This window comes from Hippocampus guttulatus, chromosome 1 (genome assembly GCF_054856545.1).
Source record: "Hippocampus guttulatus isolate MCC_2025c chromosome 1, RoL_Hgut_1.0, whole genome shotgun sequence".
Lineage (NCBI taxonomy): Eukaryota > Metazoa > Chordata > Actinopteri > Syngnathiformes > Syngnathidae > Hippocampus > Hippocampus guttulatus.
In genome coordinates this window covers 14527112-14546571 of record NC_141261.1, presented here as the reverse complement: position 1 = coordinate 14546571, position 19460 = coordinate 14527112, and the positions used below count along the sequence as shown (strand labels likewise).

Below are 19460 nucleotides of genomic sequence, written 5' to 3'. Positions count from 1 at the left end.
GGACACACACACAAATGATGAGCGCCGTGTTTCCTGGGGCTCCTTTACATTTTCACATGGTGTACATGCGTGCGTGCGTTGGGTTCATGTCACCTTTGACCTGTTGCTCTGGTACCCGTGAGTGCCCAGTGACCTCGGTGACCCCCGACACGGTGACATTGTGGCCGGAGATGTTTGCCATGGTGACGCTATTGCGGTGGATGTACTTGAGGAAAACTTCTGCGTTCCGTCTTGCGAGCGTGCAGGCCTGTTTCCATAGTAACAAGAAAGTGAAGGGCGTCGTCATTACCGCTAGCAAATTAGAATTGTGTTTAACATCAGCAGTTCTCCAATTTGGGCTCCAATTTCTTTCTTTTTTTTTAAATTGCCCACGACTTTGTGAAGGGCCAAATTGTAGCCGGCAGACCCCGGGGAGCTGTGGAACCCGGGTGGGGAGCCACTGCTTTACACGACACCTTGAGAAAGGCTTCCTTCTGCTCCATGTGTTTGTTAATGAGAGGCAGGAGATGCTCAGGCTGTCTGTCTCCGCCCCCGCACCAGTCCTCCTCCCTGCGGTACTCCTGCTCCAGACTCTCCAGCACACCGCATACCTGCATATTCCAAGTGGACACACAGGTCAGTATGAGGGCACTTTGGGACATCATTCGAGATTACTGCTCACATACTAAAACACTCTCATATACACTACGGAAATGCACACACACACACACACACACACACACACACTCCCCCCACCTCTGAAATGCCCTCACACTCACCCCTGAAAAGGTCTTACACACACGACTGACATTTTTTCACTCACACACTACTGAAATGCTTCCACAACGACAAATGACATTTTTTGAAGACTGAAATGCTCTCACACACTACTGACTTAGGGTCGGGCACGAATTGCCGGTGACTCGCCTAAAAACAGACACCTAACCAGAATTTTCAAATTCGAATCAGAACAGGCCACGCCAGCACAATAATGCTAACCGGCACGTAGCTTAAAGTGTCATTTCTCCCTTCTGTCGTTCCCCACCGTCTCGCTTGTTACTTTCGCAGCCCTCCCAGACCATAGGAAACCGCGGAACTTGTGAAGGTTGCTTCAGTGCACGTCACGGGTGAAAGCGGGCTGCGTTCGCGCCGTCCTAACAAGGTAAACAAACTACGATAACACCCAGGTGAGCATAGCACTAGCTAGCAGCTGGTATGATGGTTTTAAATTTGGTCCCAAAGAGGACCGTGGGTTCTGCCGCTGGCCATGGCGAGGGATACTGGAGGTTAAAGTTATTTTAAACGAAGAAGAAAAAGCTTCCTGTAGGTCGACGCGGCGGCATTCCAGTCTAAGTGTACACTCTGGTACGTTTTCAACAAAGTGAATGTGAGGCTGGTACAGCACACTGAACGGTGTGGATAAAATATAATATAAGTGCACTCTATTTTCCATTATGATCAAATTTGACGTTTTTTTTGTGGAAAAAGTACAATTTGTAACCCATTCGAGTTGATTCGGGACTCTCTACTTAAACAGGAAACGAATAGGCAGGTTTTGGGGCCGAGCCCGAGCTCTCCGACTGATGCACAACTCAAATGGTTTTCCACGACTGAAATGTTCTCAAGCGCACACTATTGACACTTTTTGGCTGACATACACAACTGAAACAACGTTAGCTCATGATAACCAAAGAAAAACGACCCCCCACCTCCAGGTGTTTTTATTTATATGACACAGGGTCGATGAGCTCGAGGCTTGTGGTTAAAGTTGCCACAGGAAGACATCCGCTACAAATAAGGCTACAATCTGTAGTATCTCGCTTCACCATCAACTGCGTTGATGCTCCCTCGTTCAGGTTCTGCCTTAAAAGTCCCCAAAATATCAAACGAACAAACCAGAAATCTCAACCGACAAGAAAAGTGAATTTTAACAGCATTCACAAAGTAGTTGTACTTCATTACTTGCCACCATATATGAATAAAAATGTCATGTATCATATTGATAGGAGGACAAAACTTCTGACAACCTGTTGCGATGTTCTGTAGAAAGCGGCGGAAGCGTTGACCAGTTTGAGTCGGTCCTCGATCCGCAGCATCAGAGTCTGCCAGTGGAGCGCCACCGTCTGTGCGCAGGACCTCACTGCATCCGGATCATAATGGCCTGACCTAGATCAGGGGTCGGTGTTTTGGGTCAAGCAAACAAACGCAAGCGGCACAGAGACAAACTCAGAGACAGAGAAATTTGATTGCAGTGCAAAATAGATCTGGTATAATCCATCCATCCATTTTCTAATCGGCTTATCCTCGGGAGACGTGCCGGAGCCTATCCCGGTCGTCTTCAGGGCAGTAGGCGGGGGACACCCTGAACCGGTTGCCAGCCAATCGCAAGGGCACACATATACGGAAAACCATTCGTGTCAATTTTGGGGTGCCCAATCAACCTGCCATGCATGTTTTTGAAATGTGGGAGGGAAACCGGAGTACCCGGAAAAAAAAAACACACAGGCAGTCTGGAGCCAGAATTGAAGCCTGCACCTCTGCACTGTGAGGCCGACAGGCTAACCATTTGATCAGCGTGCCGCCAGATCTGGTCTAGTCGACTACAAAAAAAAAAAAAAAAAATCCTTACTTCCCGAATGCCTAATACGCAGTGTGTCTGTGGACTAACCTGACGAGCAGTTCCGCTCTCTGCTGCAGGGCCAGAGCCACCTGGTGGGTCCTCTGCAGGGAGTCAGCATGCAGGAGAGCCTGGACATAACACCAGTTAGATGTTCCCCAATGGAAAACGCAAAGCCTTCAGTTGTGTGCGTGCGTGTAGTAACCTCTATGGCCTGTTGGAGACGCTCGTGTTCCCTCTGCAGCTGTTCGGCTTCTGACAAACAACTGGAGTTCAGCATGCAGGATGACAGCATGACCTCACCCTCCGTGATCCAACCCAGCACCTGACCGACGCACACGATTCAGAACCACAGGTGTCAACCGCATATTCGGCCTTGCGGGTGTGTCCGTGTGACCCGTGTGACCCGTGTGTGTGTGTGTGTGAGTTACCTGTTTGACCTGATTCTGTAGGTGTCTAAACTGCAGGTTCTGTTCCAGGTGTGTATGAGTGTGATCCGCAATCTGCTGCAGTTCCTTCTGTTTGTCCAGCATCAGGCGTTGCAGCTCCTCAACCTGAGATGAGAGATTGCCCTCCACCTCTGACAGCTCAATTCCTGGTACTCTCACACACACACACACACACACACACACACGCACATGCACGCACACAGGGAGACACGCAGAAATGTGCACGTGCATGTCAGAAAATAGACTCCGCCAATGAAATTCAAGTACATTACTATAAATGTGCAACCACCAATCATGTGCTTACAGTATGCGTGTGCGTGCGTGTGTGTGCGTGTGTGTTCAGGCAAAGTCAATGAGCGGGTTTCCATGGGGACCAGCTGAGTGCAGTTTCCATGGCTACCCCATCCCCCTTTCGCCCTCCCCCATTATCCTCCTCTGCTCCCCCCCACCCCCTTAAATCATCTGTATGTTACTGAAGCAGGCAGACTTACATCAGCCACTCTACAGTGTATTAATATATCACATTCGACTCAATCATATTTTCACCCTTATCGTTCTTTTCACTTCCACAATGGTGCTGCTCAAGGTATCGACTGGCTGTTTTCCTGTAGGTGTCTGCACGCTCCAAAGTGAAGAGCTACACGGGCGCTTCACCACTCCCGGCTCAGCGGCTAAGCTGTCACCCGCAAAGTGACATCATTTAGGTGAAGCCTGCAATTTTGACCCGCGAGCGCACCGAGGAGGAAGCACGAGAACCCCAACGCAAGAAACACAAAGCTACTTATTCAACTTTAAAGAGAAGGGGCTATGAACTAGAGTACCGTTCAGAAGAAGAACGACAGTCACTGAAGGAAGTGGCAAGCAAACCAAAGAACCACCCAGTTCATGGAGAACATGATGACACTCCCTTCTGCTTATCTGGGCAGATGCAGCGATTGAGGCAGAAATGCCCAGACTTCCCTGTACCGATCTCCCTCTTTAACACCCCCTTTTGCACCCAAAAAGAACTTGGTGCCAGGGCCAGTACCGTGCTTCTTTAGAAGAACGTGTTTGGTGTTCCACCGGCAAAGAACCAAGTAGGAGTGACGTCATTACGTCATGGTAAAGCGTCCAAACGTCACAGTTTCTGTCCAAAGAGGGCCTGCCCCGTCAGGGGTCATCAGAGCAAGTCACTCACATGATGCTTGACACAATTTTTACTCCAGATCCAACCTTCCCATTTTTATTGAGGTGTAAGACCCCAGTGGCTTTGACTCTGAAAGGATTTGAACCCCAAACTCTGTGTGTCAAAGGTCAGCACTGCAGTGTTACCCACAGAGCCATTCACCCACCACCAACATTTTCGAAGAATGATTACTTTAGATTTAGTTTAGCACACAACCAAAATCCAATTTTCAACCCAATCCGCTGGGTCTGAATTATGAAGCCATCTTTCATCATACCTCCATCCTATAACGAACTGAGCTCTCAAAACATATCAAGAGCCAAAACAAAAATAAAATGAAATTATCAGCCGTTGCCATCGGCTTGGTCCGTTTTGTGAGTTCCATCTCTCTGAACCGTAACAGTTTGCGATTCCCGTTTGCCACACCTGTTGACTTGACCTCGGCGATGTACTGCTGAAGGTCGTGACCTTGTTGGACCACCTCGTAGGTCATGTTGTTCACCGCGAGCCTCCGTTCCATGTGCCTGGGGATGCAATCGAATGAATTCTGAAATATCAGTCTCAAGCAGACATTTATTGTTCTCTTTGTCTGAACACCAAAGTGTCTACCTGTGAATGCGTTGCTGTGCTAATGTCAGTGCCTCCGGGCTCGCTTCAACGAGTCGCGACGGCCCGAGTGCTTGCTTGTCTTGGCTTGCGTCAGATAGCCGCTTCTCAGCAGAAAGGTCCTGGGATTGTTTCTGGAGCTCCTGCTTCCAGGCGTCCATCTCCCCGGTTACCTAGGAAACAGCACGTCGTCCACATTGACCAACAACCGCGAGGTTTCAAGGTCATTTGCAAATGTCCCCACATTTACCTCCAGTATGCACTGTTGTAGGATACGCAGTTGCAGGTAAACATCCAATCGGATCTTCCGCTGATGGAAAACTTCCTCCAGCTGAAGGTGGAACTCCTCCAGGTGCTGCAGCACTGACTCCACATGGGCCACTGAGCTGCCCTGGGGCCTAAAACAAATGCACACGACAGTCACTTTGTAAACCACACCTCAAGCGATCAGCTTCACGCGCCGAGATGAAAACAAAGACACCCAACTCAAGTACGAAACAAACAAGAATACTCGATTGAGCCCGAGCTGGCTCATGGAGGGAAGGAACCGTAACCGCCCCGGTAAACCATGCAGCCGTGGGACGCAAATCGAAAGGCATCCAGGCTCTCTACCTGAGTTGCAGGATGAGGTCTTCCCCTTCTCTGATGACACTCATTGCAGCCTCCTGAGGGGCGGGGTTTAGAGCCCGGGTTAATGTGAGGGTTAGAAGGTCGGCAGTGGAAGGGATGTCGGGCTTTGGTGAGAAGGTTAGTGTTTAGGTCTGGGATCAGACAAATCAGCCTTTTACCTGTGTGTTGGCCTGCTGCTGTTGTTGCTGGTTCATAAGCGCCTGCAGAGCGTCCACCGATTCCGAACCGGTGCAGAGATCCGTCGAGAGCTGCTTCTGGAGTCCTTCCATCCAGGACGACAGCTGCGTGCGGGAGGTTGGGACTGTGACGGAGATCGGGTTTCCAGTTCTGTCACTCGCATCCTTCAGACGTTACCTCTTTGGTGTGCGTGTAGAAGGACACGGCCAAGTCGAGCAGCATCTTCCTTTGTTCTACTTTCTGAATGAACGCCTGCAGAAACACACACGCAAACACACACACAGCACGTCGCATGCGTTTCTCTCCAGATAAAATCATCGAAATAGATCATTACAATTTCTTTGAGCGGAGAAAAAGAATACTTCGGCATCGCGCTTAACTCATTCACTCCCAAAGACGTTTTTAAACATCTTTTCAGACTTGGTCCAGAATTGGCTGGTACTGAATGAGTTCATTTATTGTCACGTCGAGCTGGGTCACCTGCATGCGGAGCTCCAAGTCTCGGGCCGCCTGGTAGATCTCTTCCTCCTCACACTCGCCAGACTGAGCCAGTTGGTCAGCGGCTTCCAGGAGCTTCTCTGCGTTGGTGTAAGTGTTCTAACGAAAATCACATGCGCACCGTGAACACGTCACGCATACGTATAAAGAAGTGTGACAATGAGGGGTCGCGCTCACTTGAGCCACTTGCTGGAAGTCGTCGTGACGTTTCTGAAGCGCTCGCGCTCGATGCAGAGACTTCCCGACGCCGCCGTGTTTGTTGAGGAAAACCTCACCGTGCTGCTCCACCCAGTCCAACACCTGACGCGGTTGGAGGGAGGGAACAACGGATGGATAGAGACGCTTATTGTGGGGCCCAATGTGTCGCAAGCCAGGAAGTAGTCGAGTCCCATCCTGTCAGTCGATGCGCGCACTGTACCTGTTTGACGTCTTGTTGAAACACGCACAACTGAAGGCGCTGGTGGAGGCGGAGCTTGCGGTGTTGCCACGCGTTCTCCAGGTCATGGTGACCCTGCGACAGTGTTCAGTGAATCCGCAGCTGTCCGTCCCCGAATGTCATCGTGAGATGCCAAGTCGGCTGTACCTGCATGACCTGGTGCAGAACTCCCATGATGCCATGTGTGGTGCCAGTGAAGTCCGGTTTAGTTGACGTGTCGTTGTGCTCGGTCACCGTGCTGCGGTTTAACACCTCCAGCAAGGCTTTACCACTCTCGCTGACCTGCGCACAGACAGGTGAGCGGAAGGGCAAACAAAACCCACGTCCGGATTGCCACGCCGACGCCGAGACAATCACCTGGGTGTAGTTGGCGGACACCTCCTCATTCAGCTCCTGGTGTTTTTTTACAGCTTCCTCCAGCTCAGCCGTTGCCATCGGCAGCGATGCCTCGGCATAGGTCTGAAGCCACGCCTCCGCTTTGTGAAGGAACTGCGTACATAACCAGGCGGGAGGACAGGACGGGGAAATCTATGAAGATGTACGACAATCTTCGGCCGATTCGCAATTCGCTTTTTCACATGTTTGCTTCTTCCTTTTTTTTTTCTTTCCGCGGGAAACCTCCCCCCCTTGGTGTTTTTGTGCTCTTTTTATAACGCGCTGGGATGCTTATTTTAATGCTAAGAAACAATGACAAATGCCATTGACGTGCGCACGGTTAGCATGTATAGCTTCAGTCTTAGAGCCCTTTGAAGCCATTTGAACACAAACGGTGAAGCAATGCATGTAGACGAATTATATAACAGTACTCACACGCATATATTCTTTATCCTCTATGAAAAAAAACGATTCATCTTACTGAGTCACTTATAGTTTTGATTTGTGTGCATGAATCTCTCTTGGTGGCCGAGGTGGGCACACCAGAAGCAGCGGCACAATCACCGACTTCTGACGAATCACCTGCTCTGCCCCTTGGTGGAAGCCAGTGGCCATGGCTAACGTGTTGCTACGCTCTTCCAGAGCTGTGGTCAGTAACTTCCAGTCTTCTTGTAGCTGTGAGGACACCGTGGCAATCCTCTCCGCCCCAAAGTGACCAGCCTCCGCAAGCCTGGCTGCCACGGTAACGACACTGTCCACATTTACACTCCCGTTCTACACACACACACACACACGGAATGTGACGTTTGCACGAAAATGCTGAGTGCCTTCACAAACTCACCATCACATTTGAGGTGAAGTGCTGATGTTGTGATTGTAAGTCAACGGCGTGCTGGTGGTTCTGACCGACCTCCACCAAAGTCTGCATGAACAACTCCTTACTGTGGGCGATCCACTCGGACATCTGTTGGAGGCAAAATCGGATGAAGCGCGATTTGTGGACGACTCGCCAGCCGCTTGGTAGGCGAGTCTGCTCCAGTTCACCTTGGTGGCGTCCTGCTCATAAAGGTGCAACTGCAGTGCCTGGTCCAGGTGGAGCTTCCTGTCGCTCCAGCTCTGCAGCAGGTGAGTGCGAGCCACCTGCAGACGGTCTAGTAGAGAGGAGACCTTTGGAGCCACGCTTTGGAAGTCGGCCCCACCTGACAGCCAGCTGCCGTGGCTCCCGCCGCCGCTCTCGTTGGAGGTGTCCCCGTGGGAGGGGCCCAGGCGCATGCGCTGTAGCAAGCTCCTCCCCTCTCGGTCGAGGGCGTCGACTGGCGCTGTCGCGATGGTGTTTCGGAGACGATTGTGTTCTTCGAGTATTCTGGAGATAAGAAATGGATTGCTGTTGCTAAAATGTTTTTTTTCTCTCTTTGACACACACTGGCAAGCTTTTGAGCAGTTAATCAATAAGTGGGATCCTTACTTGCGGGAGTCATCCACATCTTGCGGTTCTGGTAAACTGGTCAGCCCAACTTCCAGCTGATCCAACTGGTTCAACAGTTGCGTGGCGGCCCCCGAGAACTCCTCCAGACCCAGACGCAGCTCGGTCCACTCCACGTGATCATACTCCAAGGAGCCACCGAGGTCAGACGTCAACTGAGAAGGGTCGACCAACCGGGAGAGACCTTCGACAGACACTAGACTGGTCTGAAGACAAAATTGTGAATCGGTAACAAGCTTCGGTAGGAATGAAGTTTATATTACTCGAAGTCAAGTTGTTAGTAACAAAACATGAGGTTGTATTCTTGGAACTTAGTGACGTTCGTGCTCATTTCGAATGAAATAGCAGTACCTCAAAGCTGAGCTTGGCACTGCCCAGGTTGGTCTTGTGTTTCTGCCAAAAGGTATCAGGTTTGATGAGCACCGCCGTGTGGATGTTGGAGGAAAAAGATTCCTGCAAAGTACGTAACACGGGCTTCACGCTGTCCCACTTACTACCACGCATGTCCACTACCACTGTGAACCCTCGTGCACGCACGTCCTCACTGAAACAGAGAGAGAGAGAGAGAGAGAGAGAGAGAGAGAGAGAGAGAGAGAGAGAGAGAGAGAGAGAGAGAGAGAGAGACGGTCAACGGAGACGGACAGTCCTGCGACGACAAACAAGCGCACCTAGGTATGGTTGACAGGTACGTCACCAGCCGGCTCAGATCTTCCTGCTTTATCCGCTCATGGTTGGTCCTGGCTGGGAAGGTCAGGATCGGTCCTCCTCGTTTGTCTCGTCCCCCTGGACATTGAACCGGGTCAAGACCAGACCAAAGCAGAATGCCGCCGTGCTCTGGCAGCGAACTTTACCTGACACGAAGGCCACTTTCTCTCTGAGCACTGTCAGCACGTCACCCGCCCGGACCGACTCTGCTTTACTGGACCCTGGAATTCCGAGACACGTTGTTATCTCTCCTGCCAACATGACTGCACCAAACGTGGCTTTACCGTGGTCCATGCTGGGCTCTGTGGCTGAGAGTAGAGCGGTCGGACTTGCATCTAAGTGTGGGAGTTTAGCTAAGTGACTCATCATGGATGAGGTTTGCAAGCATGGACGCACGCGTCTTTCAGGACCATGGATCAAAACAATCGACGAGCAACCCGAGTGTTCCATCAGTTGTCAGTTTGAGCAGCAGACAGCAGATCAGCGAGGGATGCGCACAAACATACGCACTGAGTCGGCGACGAGCCCAAAATAACTGCGTTGTGGAGGGCTTCAAAGAAAGTTGCTCGAACTGTCAAGACTCATTAGCCTGATGACACAACAACCATCAGGAAGATGTCTCACTCTGACTTGAAGGTTGACCCGATGGCTGTTTGAATGTTCACCCGTCCATTTTCCATACCACTTAACCTCATTAGGGTCAAGGGTGAGCTCGACTGACTGTGGGCGAGAGGCCGCGGGGTACCCCAATAATAATAAGAGCAAAAACCATTCTTTGTCTTTGATCAACATGCATGTTTTGGAACATGGGATGAAAGACTGTGGACGCAAGGGAGAACATGCAAACTCCAGACAGGAAGGCCGGACGGAACCTGTGAGACATTCAGTCTCAAACGTGATCATTGCAACCACCCCTGTGAAAATCAATAAAGGAGTCCATAATTATATCGCCTCATAGACAGTTGCAGTTGCTATAATACGGTAATTAAAACGTGGTAGCCAATCAGAGCGCAGCATTCCCATTGGCTTTGGAGTACAAAAACTCGTAAATGGGCATGTGACCATATGCCCATAGCAAATACAGTACGGCGCTCAGAGGGTGCACGCGCGCGCGTGCACATCTTCCATGTCAATGGGCGTATGTGAAGGCATCATGGCGATAAAGCAGTTCGCGCGCACAATCACACGCCCTACCTGCCGTCGCCAGGCCGTCCGGGCCCGTTTCTCCTGCTCCATCCACCGAATTCATCCTTCTCCCTCCTCCTCCTCCTCCTCCTCCTCCTCCTCGTCCTCGTCCTCGATCTCGCTCCTCCGTTATGTACCGTTGCTCGCCTCCTCCCCTGCCTACCCGTCCATACCCGCGGCTTCACATCGGATGCGGCGCCCGAATTAAGCTAATATTAGTCCGCCGTAAGGGACGGATGCGTTCCCCTCCTCCCGGTAACGATCAGTGGGTCAGTGATGGTGCATCCTCCACGTTCAGCCTCGGCACACCTCCTCCTTCTACTCCTTTCCGATGGTGATGGTGAGGCTTTCTACGGTGACGCCGCCGCACGGCACTGAATCTCACACTTCATCGTAAACGTTCGCATTACCGTTACCCCATGCACGTACCGGTATCTCGCCCCCCCCCCCCACCCCTGTTCTCTCTCAATGATGATAAGCTCGCTCGGTCTGCGCCGAGTAGCACCAGCGCGCATGCGCGCAGAGGGGCGCTGTGCACGAGGGCTGCACCAGCTGCTGGACGCGCGCTCATGCGCGCACACGCAGGCGCACTCGCGATGCCGCGAAAGTTACACTAGTTCACATCTGGTATTTCACAGTAGTACTTAAAGCACACTAACATAAAATCGTACACTTTTATTCCATTACGAACACCTCGAACACTTCGATTAGTCTGCTCAAGTCGCACTGCGAGTGTACAGAAATGTTATACGGGAGTGGATAGTGGAAAAGACATAAGATATTGGTTCTACAGGTAGGCCTTGGCGGAATTTACATACCAGTGAGAACAAAGTACAGTACGTACTGGCCCATTGTCAACATGCACAAGTATGGAAAGATATGCAGCAATTTAATGCAAGAGTACATTAGGGATATGACACTGTCTGTTGCTTTGTACTGTCTGTAGGTTCAGTGGTGTGGACATATAACTGACTTTTCCTGCTCATTTTATTAAGTAATTAATTAATTGTACATCTATATGTCAAGTCAAGTCAAGTCAGCTTTTATTGTCAAATATGCTCTGTGTGTAACATACAGCACATATGTCGATCTCACTTCCCCCCTCTCTGTATATCTATCTATCTATCTATCTATCTATCTATCTATAGATATAAAGAGAGAAACGTATTAATTGGAATCGTTACATTTGTGCTATTGAATAATGTGAAGTGAAGCCAATGAAATCGCTCCTACGTCATCATGAAGCGCCACGAAAGAGGGACGGCTAGATAGTCGGAGGAGGATGACTGTATGTGTTGATTTATCTTGGCTAAATTGGCGAGTTTACGGCACTTATAATAACCGAAACGGCTCCGTAAAAGTGCCTTTAGATGCGAATGGTGGGGCATTCGCGGTCCATAATGCAGCGTTAAAACGGTGCTAGCTTAAGGCCACTTTGTTTCGTGAAGAGGTATGTGATTTATGTCGGGTTATTGTTGGCCCGTTGAGCATTAAGTCCATTGATTACTTATTACTATGCTACAGTTACGATGGAGCAGCCTGACGAGGCTGTAATGCGCCTAAAGCGACAAGTGGAGGACTCAAGTCTGAACACTGCTGACAGAGTCAACCTGCTGAATGACACTTTAGAGCGTGAGACCTTTTCCTCTCTCAATTACTCACTGAATCTGTTTGTCTGGTAGCACAGGTGGGGAGATTCGGCAACAAGTCAAGTTAAGAATACTTTAGAATCATATATATAGGAATGTGCAAGTTCATATATTGCCCATGTCGATTTAGAGACTATTTTGAAACAAAGAAAAAAAAAGCATAATTGTTCTTCACAGTAGAATTGTGACTTTGCAGCCTAGGAAGATTCGTGTCGCAGAATGACAACAGTTGAGAACAACTGGGGTAATGGAATTTGGAACCTCTCATTTGATTTGATGTGCTCTTTTCTGCTCTGCCTAGCTTTACGCTTTTACACTTTCTTTCCTTATACTTGCTGATAGGCGAGGCATGGATGTAGGATCCGCCATTATTGTTTGGGGCTGAATTTACCATCAATTCCCCCCAAAAATGTGAATGTTGGAATAGTCCAGTGGGAAAAAAAAGTAAATGGGATCTCTCATCAAACCCAGAGTTTCTCAATGTGGCGGCGGACCAGAAGGACAGCAGTGCACTGACCAGAGTCAAGTCCCTTTTGTATCAGAACGGTATCCTGAGCCACTGTGTTACTCTCATCACTTTGAATCCCCAAAGACCACAAAGCATCTGGAGAGCCGCGGTCACGCTGGCCTCACTCACAACGTAAGTGCCAGACAACAGGCCAAAAACTTTTTTCTCTCTTTGTCATACTTCCCTATCAAACACAGGATGAGGGTGTTTGCCCGATCTAACTTTCCGTCTGTCTGCTTATCGCTTTAGCTCCTGTTGCGTGGGGGTGGAGCCTGGTGAATCGTCAGAGACTTTTCATCGGCTCTTCTTACCATCAGTTGCGGATGGCCTCCTGTCATTAGCCAGTCATCTTGCGCGGCGAGCAGATGTGAGGTGGTGCACAGACATATTTACCTATCGATCGCACGCAATATTAATACGTTTAACTGGCGTGCGCCGCGTCAGTGTGTCTCTCCTTTCAGGAAGGTGATGGACTCGGTCAGTTGCCTTCTACGAGCGCACGCACAGCTCACCGCACAAGGTGAGTACCCTGCTGGTTACTGGAAAGTGCCACAATGATCGCCGCGTCTAAACCTTTCATTTATAATGGTGCCAATTGAAATGAATTGGCCGACTCTTGTATGCTCTTAGTTGTCAGTTCTTCCCACTATGAACTCATTCAGTGCTGTGATGAGGTCACCATGTCACTGCTCTGTGTCCAGATGTGGATTAACATATGTACAGCAAACAGGTAACACATGCACGCACGCACGCACGCACACACACATGATAAAACGAGCCCCCGTTTATCAAAAAAAAAAGAAAAATATCATCACCTACACTTATTTCATAAATCTCTGTGAGTGTTCACATTTTTAAATGACCACTCTTTTTAAGAATAGCCTTTGAGGTTATACATGTGCTCTTCGGAGGCTACCTGTTGCAGACCCCTGCTTGAAAGTATTCCTGTTCTTACTGTCTCGCGCTCAAAAAAGGGAGACTGTTGTATAACATGTCTTAAAGAGAAAGAACTCTCTCAGCACAGTTCTACAAATAAGAGGCAAAGCATGCTTGCTTCCAGCTGTTTGTCACTCCAAGTTGAGCTTTTCTGTAAACCTGAGATGATGAACCAAAATGAAATTGACATTAATTTCAACACCAACCAAATCATATTGTCATGAATGTCCGCTATCTTATTACTAACATATAATGCAAACAAACAAAACCCAAAATGGCTTTACAGAAATTAGCACAGATGCTACAGCTATTACTTTAACACGTTTGCAATTGATGTGTCCTCTTTACAGCAAACTACAACAGGGAGTGACAAATAAAAAGGTTGAACAAAGCACTTTTATTTGAAGAACTTTGCTTGTGAGACCTACGTTTTATTCAAACTGTTTTTTTTTTTTTGTGGGGCCTTCATATACAGTATGTTCACAATGTCTTTTTACGTGTTTTTTTGAAGTGTAAATGTGTTTGATTCATATGTGTTGGACGCATCGATGAAGAAAAGTTTTCTGATCTCCGTTTATAGATCTTTGATATTTGGAATGTAAAAACCCATTAAAAAAACAATCACTTCAATACTGGCATTATAGCAAGGATGTAACGGTAACCTTTTAATTGCCAAAGGTTCCCAGCTAAAACGCTTTCCTCTATCCTGGTGCGCACAGTGACTTCCTCTCCAGTTTAAGCGATGACGCCGTCCTGCTGCTGCTCAACGAGGCTGTTGGCCAGTTAGCTGTGACCTCTGATGAGGCAGTGGGCGCAGCATCTGTCCGACTGATCCTCCACATGGCCCGTCAACTGCCGCTTCAGCCCTTCCTCTTCAACTTCAAAGGTGAGGTGGTGACGTCTGAGGAAATGTCATTTGTTTATTTGCGACCTGTTGGCTCTGTTCACGTCATAGCTCCTCCCACCCGGGAGCATTTTGAGGAGATCAACCAAGGAGTGACAAATGTTTCGACAACAGAGATGTTCTGTCCTCAATGTCGTCATTTCACTGAGATTTCAATTCATACAAACAACACTCGTTCACCGATTCAATCAAAAGATGGAGCAATTTCTCTATTTCAACAACTTGTCAATTTGCTCAATAGCACACAAAACCATCAGGGGGACCGCTACACCATTCGCGACTAAATGCAAATGATTTTGATCCTCGATCAGATCGGTGTAAAGTCTATGTATGCTTTTTTTTTTGGAATTAAATGGACCTCAAATATTGTCACTTGTCAAGTGTTTGCGTGGAATTGAAAAACATCAAAACTTTCTGTTCTTAATGCGCGCGAATGCGTTCGATGAAATCGCAGACGTTTATTTTGCAGCAACTATTAGCCAGCGTAGTTGCCGTTTCCATCTGAAATACTTTGTCTTTGCAGGTTTGGACAGCCTGTTGGACAAAGACTGGCGAGGACGAGGCTTTGACCCGGAAGTAGATCAGCTGATCGCACTTATCCAGTCTCAGGAAAGCACCGTGAGTCTGTTGCAGGAGTCACCCCGTCTGTCCCCAAACTGGTGCTTTGTGCTGACCGCCCTCCTCTCTTACGTAGCCTTCTGGCGCCCGCGAGAGAGCGGCGTGTGTGATTCAGGCAGCTTGGAAATCGTATCTGACCAGACGTAGAGTCAAGAGTCTTGGCGGAGTGGTTTCCATGCTGCAGCGTCGCTTCAGGTGTGTCACTCGATTCATGGTAGCGCAGGATGAGCTGGCCTTAAAATCTCAGATTCCCTGCGCCTCCATCCCCAAAACCAGAATTCAGATTTTTCTTTCCACCTTCGCTTATTTAAAAAAAAGTGTTCATGCATTTTTTCCCCTCCAGCATTAACTTGCATTGGCTTCCACAGATGTACCGCATTTGAGATGATAAAAAAGTCTGCTACGTGTTGGTAAAAATTGACCTTTTTCCCCCCCCAAAAAAACATGCTTTAAAATCTCATGAATAACACTTTTTTTTCTTTTCACTCCTCCCAAAAAAGATCCAAAATCAAGGGTTGGTATTATAAAGGGGGTTAATAAGAAGCTGCAATTTTCACATTGTTTAGACATTTATTAGTGGTTAGGCAGTATGCAGGGATTGTAAAAAAAAAAATGGAATCAGTCATTTTTGGCGCATATTATCACCACCAAATCACGACGTTGGCGTCACTGACCGTTTAAAGCAAGCTCCTCTCTCTTGGCAGCCACGTTGTTCGTATAAAGCAGTGCACGTCAGTGGGGATGGACTTTGAGCTGCGGAAGCAGCTAAAAAAAAACCCAACAAAAGCAAAAAACAACCCCGCTAAAAACAATCAATGACAATACAATTGACTCGAATGAATCAATTACTATACATTGATTCATCTCCCAGCCCTAGAAGTGGTAATAGAGTGCGTGTGCGTGTGCGTGTGCGTGTGCGTGTGTGTGTGTGTGTGTGTGTTTGTGTGCGTGCGTGCGTGCGCATTTTGTCAGGGCTCGCAGAAGACAACAGCAACAGCAGAGGGATGCACAGCGGTGGCAGGAGGAGTTGAATTATCAGGTGAAAACAGCACTCGCTAATACAATTCAATACAATGAATCCTGATTTAGAAAGTGCTTTCACAACAGCTGCAGCTGTAACAAAGCACTTAGCAAAACAGTTAACATAAAGTAAAATAATAAAGCCAACAGATAACAGAAAACGCGGACAGTCGTGCAATCCTAACCATTTAGGATTAGCATACACTGACACTGCCCACCACCCAAGATGACTGCATGTGTGTGTGTATATTCGTGCACGTGCATGTGCATTTTGTGTTTGTGCAGGTCTGTTTGCAGCGTCAGCAGGCAAGGACAAAGTTCCATCAAAAACAGAGAGAGCTGCTGCTGCTTCTACCTCCTGGTACATTTTCGCAAACACACACACACGCACACACACACACTCTCTCCAATGCACGCAGACACACATCGTGTAACGTGTTACTCCCTCCCCATCCAGACCAGGTGCAGCCGTACCTGCTCGAATGCGAGATCCGTGCCGCCGTTTTGATCCAGAGCGCCTGGCGAGGCTTCCTAGCCAGACGACATATTGACTCGCTGCGACCTTCATCGAGACTCGCGCGTGCGCAGCAGGAGGCCGCCAGGACACTGCAGAGAGCCGTATACGGACATCTCTTTTTTTTTTTCTTTTTTTTTTTCCCTACACTGTTAATATCCGTTCCTACCTCTTAATCTCCGTTATGAGATGAAAATGCCCAAGATGCTGTCATTGTTACCTACAATTTTTATCACATCTAATAGATCAGATCATATGTACAGTTTGATGACATTTGACGATCATCCAATCCGACTTGAATCAAGAAGCAATGCCAGCTCGAGTCTGCCCGGCTGTTCCCATCTTTCAGGTCCGTCGCTTTCTCCAAGAACGTCAGGCGGTTAAAATCTTGGCCTCCGCGCCTTGCTGGATTGGCCAGAAGGGTTTGACAGAGAGCAAGAGGGCAGCCTTGAAGAGACGGGTGGACGAATACATCAGTCAGCATCCTGTAAGGCACTCCTCCCTTGAATGACTTTGACACAGTTCCACTGTACTGCGCCGCTGCTGAGCGCCAAGATCTGCCTGCCATGCCTGCGTATGTGTGCAGTCAAGCGGGGTGAGTCGACAGGCGTGTGAACAACTCCACGTCGACGTGCAGTGGCGGCTGCGAGTGCTGCTGCAACAGGCCGTGCGACAAACGAGGGAGGAGCAGAAAATGGAGTCCCTGTTGGCTCGCACTCACACGCAGCTGGACGTACTCAAAGGTTTGTTTTTCGCTCGTTTGGCGCATTGGGCGAATTGTTTGAAATGAATGCGCTCGTCTCGGGACACGCTCGTATTGGTGTCTGTCGAACTTCAACATTTTATTTTCAGTGTTGGGAAAAAATACTTTCAAGTCACCGATGGCGTCACGGTTCACTCACCTGACTTCCATGCAGGCAGCGTGGGTTCGATTTCGACTCGGTGACACCGATTTATGAATAATCCATGTGTCGTTCTTTCTTTGCATTTTCCATTGGCAAGCAAGAAAAGTCACTCATTGTTTCTTTATTTTATTTTTATCACCTCACACACAAAAGGGGGAAAAAGTCGAGATTTTTCATGTTTTCATTTTAGGCTCTGACCCAAATTACAAAATGGAAACAAATATTTCACTGAAATGGAAAGAATGAACGAAACACGTATTGTGAATGGTCGTCTGTCTCCGTATTGTGACAGTACTGAGAGTAACTGTCGACAACTCCAGGGTGTAGTCTGCCTTTCGGCCAGCTCACCAGGACATCGAACAGGATAAGCGCTTGAGAAAATGGAAGGATGGGAAAGTCTTGCATTGATCCATCGGTTGATTTTTCCCTCTCTTCCTCCGCAGATGCCCCGCCCCTCTCTGCTGTCACGGCGACTGATATCAAGTCCTTCCTGAGCCCTTGCGGTATCATCGCCACTCGGGCCCGTGACGCTCACATTGCCAGGCTGCAGGCCGACAGGCTGCCCTGGTGGCGGACTCTGGGGGAGACCACCGCCGGACTCGAATCAAAGGTGGAAGTGGACAGCAGCTGATCAAATGTCACCTTGTGAACCCTCACAGTGGTTCTCGAGTACCGGACTGAAATTTCATTGGTGAGAGCATTTCAGTAGCCTCTGTGAGCGGATCCAAACAAATCCAGGCGCGTAACATGGGCTTGCCTCACACATTTTGGGGTCTATGCAAGCAGCCACAAAATTTGAGAGATCTTCCATTTTTATTCTTTGTCCTTTTGTGAACAAGCGAGAGAAGTGTGAAAATCATCCAGTGCTCGGTAGAAGCAATGTTTTAAAAACAAAAGTATTGATGCCCCTCCTCCCCTTTTTTTGGTCTCAAAAATGGTTCGCTCCACCCAATCCCTCTCACGTCTTCGCAACTGAGCCACGGGCCAAGCATCAGCGTGCTGGTTTTCAGTCACAATGTCGTTTGAGTGAGTAGCCCTACCTTATTTTAAACCGGTACACGTGGCAAATTTCAAGCTTCTACCTCTCAATAACATTCTCATCATTACCAGCCTTCATTTTTGCCGTATTTCCCCACAGGTCACCACGTTTCCATTGTTAGGTAGGAGTTGGCTTTCTAGCTCGGAAACATAAACAGGTGGTCGCTCAGTACCACTGTCGTTTTTGAATTGCAATGAGAGGCTCCCACTTTTGCCGTGTGCGCATCTTCCTATTCAAGCCAGGGGTGCTCCTCACTGGCAAATTGACTGGGGTAGTTATTGAAAGTCCTATTGTGTGTCTGAGTGTGTGTGCGCGTGTTCAATGGTTTTTAGAATTCAAAGCAATAATGAAAGCAACACATGCTGTATGTATCTATATGAGCGATATTAGCCTGCTATCAACATGACTAAGTTGGCTACTAATACACAACGAGCATTCATGATTCAAAGGTTTTTTTTTGTTTTTTTTTGCCCCTGCAGTTACCGCACACGCGTGCATACACACACACGTACACACGCACGCCGTAATGAGCAACAGCCGTAACGGCTGCTAAGATGAACGAGGCACGGGACGCACTTTCGTAGCTCACATGTATCGTTAAAAAATGATTCTCTTGGCCCTCCAGATTCCCATTCTTTGCCAGTACCCTCGGTGAATTGTACATGAAAGGCAGCGGGGGGGGGGGGGGGTTGTTTTGTTTTTTTACAACAGACTCTTGACTGACATCCCGCCCTGCGAATAGAAACCTGTGTCGCAGGCTATGACGCAAATATTCGTTGACGAAATGTTGACATTTGATATTTATTCGACACATTTTAACAGCATCGGAAAACGTTTATAATGTTTGTGTAATGTTTGTCCTCTGACAGAAACCATATTAAAACAAAAAAATTATATTTCCCATGTTTTTCAATTTTCAAACATTTTTGAAAAAGCTCTAGGGAGCCACTGGGGGGCGCTAAAGATCCGCATGCGGCTCGAGAGCCGTGTGTTGCCCACCCCCGCCCAGCTTAATGGAATGTGGCCTGGTGACCAAGCTGTCAGCATCCCGCAAACTCCGAT

General features: G+C 48.5%; 2 protein-coding genes across 3 annotated transcripts in view; one reads left to right on the top strand and one right to left on the bottom strand.

The window, feature by feature from the left end:
* The window catches only part of LOC147210538 (kalirin-like), a 35135-nt gene extending 24327 nt beyond the window's left edge, over positions 1-10808 (bottom strand). For both annotated transcript variants that reach the window (XM_086112277.1, XM_086112285.1), the window contains exons 1-25: positions 10315-10808; positions 9267-9341; positions 9084-9198; positions 8767-8959; positions 8398-8621; positions 7977-8295; positions 7774-7896; positions 7515-7706; positions 6915-7046; positions 6705-6839; positions 6540-6632; positions 6299-6421; positions 6104-6220; positions 5801-5875; positions 5605-5727; positions 5429-5481; positions 5067-5214; positions 4820-4989; positions 4637-4734; positions 3028-3191; positions 2802-2921; positions 2648-2727; positions 2007-2145; positions 456-590; positions 94-247 (exon numbers count right to left, since the gene is read on the bottom strand). In XM_086112277.1, the coding sequence (XP_085968403.1) occupies positions 94-247; positions 456-590; positions 2007-2145; positions 2648-2727; positions 2802-2921; positions 3028-3191; positions 4637-4734; positions 4820-4989; positions 5067-5214; positions 5429-5481; positions 5605-5727; positions 5801-5875; positions 6104-6220; positions 6299-6421; positions 6540-6632; positions 6705-6839; positions 6915-7046; positions 7515-7706; positions 7774-7896; positions 7977-8295; positions 8398-8621; positions 8767-8959; positions 9084-9198; positions 9267-9341; positions 10315-10369 (3355 nt within the window). In that variant the 5' untranslated portion in view covers positions 10370-10808. The remainder of the gene's footprint in view (positions 1-93; positions 248-455; positions 591-2006; positions 2146-2647; positions 2728-2801; positions 2922-3027; positions 3192-4636; positions 4735-4819; positions 4990-5066; positions 5215-5428; positions 5482-5604; positions 5728-5800; positions 5876-6103; positions 6221-6298; positions 6422-6539; positions 6633-6704; positions 6840-6914; positions 7047-7514; positions 7707-7773; positions 7897-7976; positions 8296-8397; positions 8622-8766; positions 8960-9083; positions 9199-9266; positions 9342-10314) is intronic.
* A 747-nt stretch (positions 10809-11555) lies between these two features.
* On the top strand, positions 11556-19294 carry iqcb1 (IQ motif containing B1). Its single transcript, XM_086112240.1, has 15 exons — positions 11556-11755; positions 11830-11937; positions 12426-12594; positions 12712-12829; positions 12907-12982; positions 13093-13192; positions 14118-14284; positions 14826-14920; positions 14997-15115; positions 15893-15959; positions 16226-16301; positions 16398-16558; positions 16804-16941; positions 17041-17197; positions 17803-19294. Exons 2-15 carry the CDS (start codon positions 11835-11837, stop codon positions 17988-17990), a joined length of 1734 nt encoding a protein of 577 aa, XP_085968366.1. The 5' UTR covers positions 11556-11755; positions 11830-11834; the 3' UTR covers positions 17991-19294.
* The last annotated feature ends 166 nt before the right edge of the window (positions 19295-19460 follow it).

Excerpts from the sequence above, each read along its gene's own strand:
- iqcb1 (XM_086112240.1), top strand. The coding sequence starts at position 11,835 with ATGGAGCAGCCTGACGAGGCTGTAATGCGCCTAAAGCGACAAGTGGAG. Across the intron at positions 15,116-15,892 it reads ATGCTGCAGCGTCGCTTCAG|GGCTCGCAGAAGACAACAGC; the intron begins GTGTGTCACTCG and ends GCATTTTGTCAG. Across the intron at positions 16,942-17,040 it reads AATACATCAGTCAGCATCCT|TCAAGCGGGGTGAGTCGACA; the intron begins GTAAGGCACTCC and ends GTATGTGTGCAG.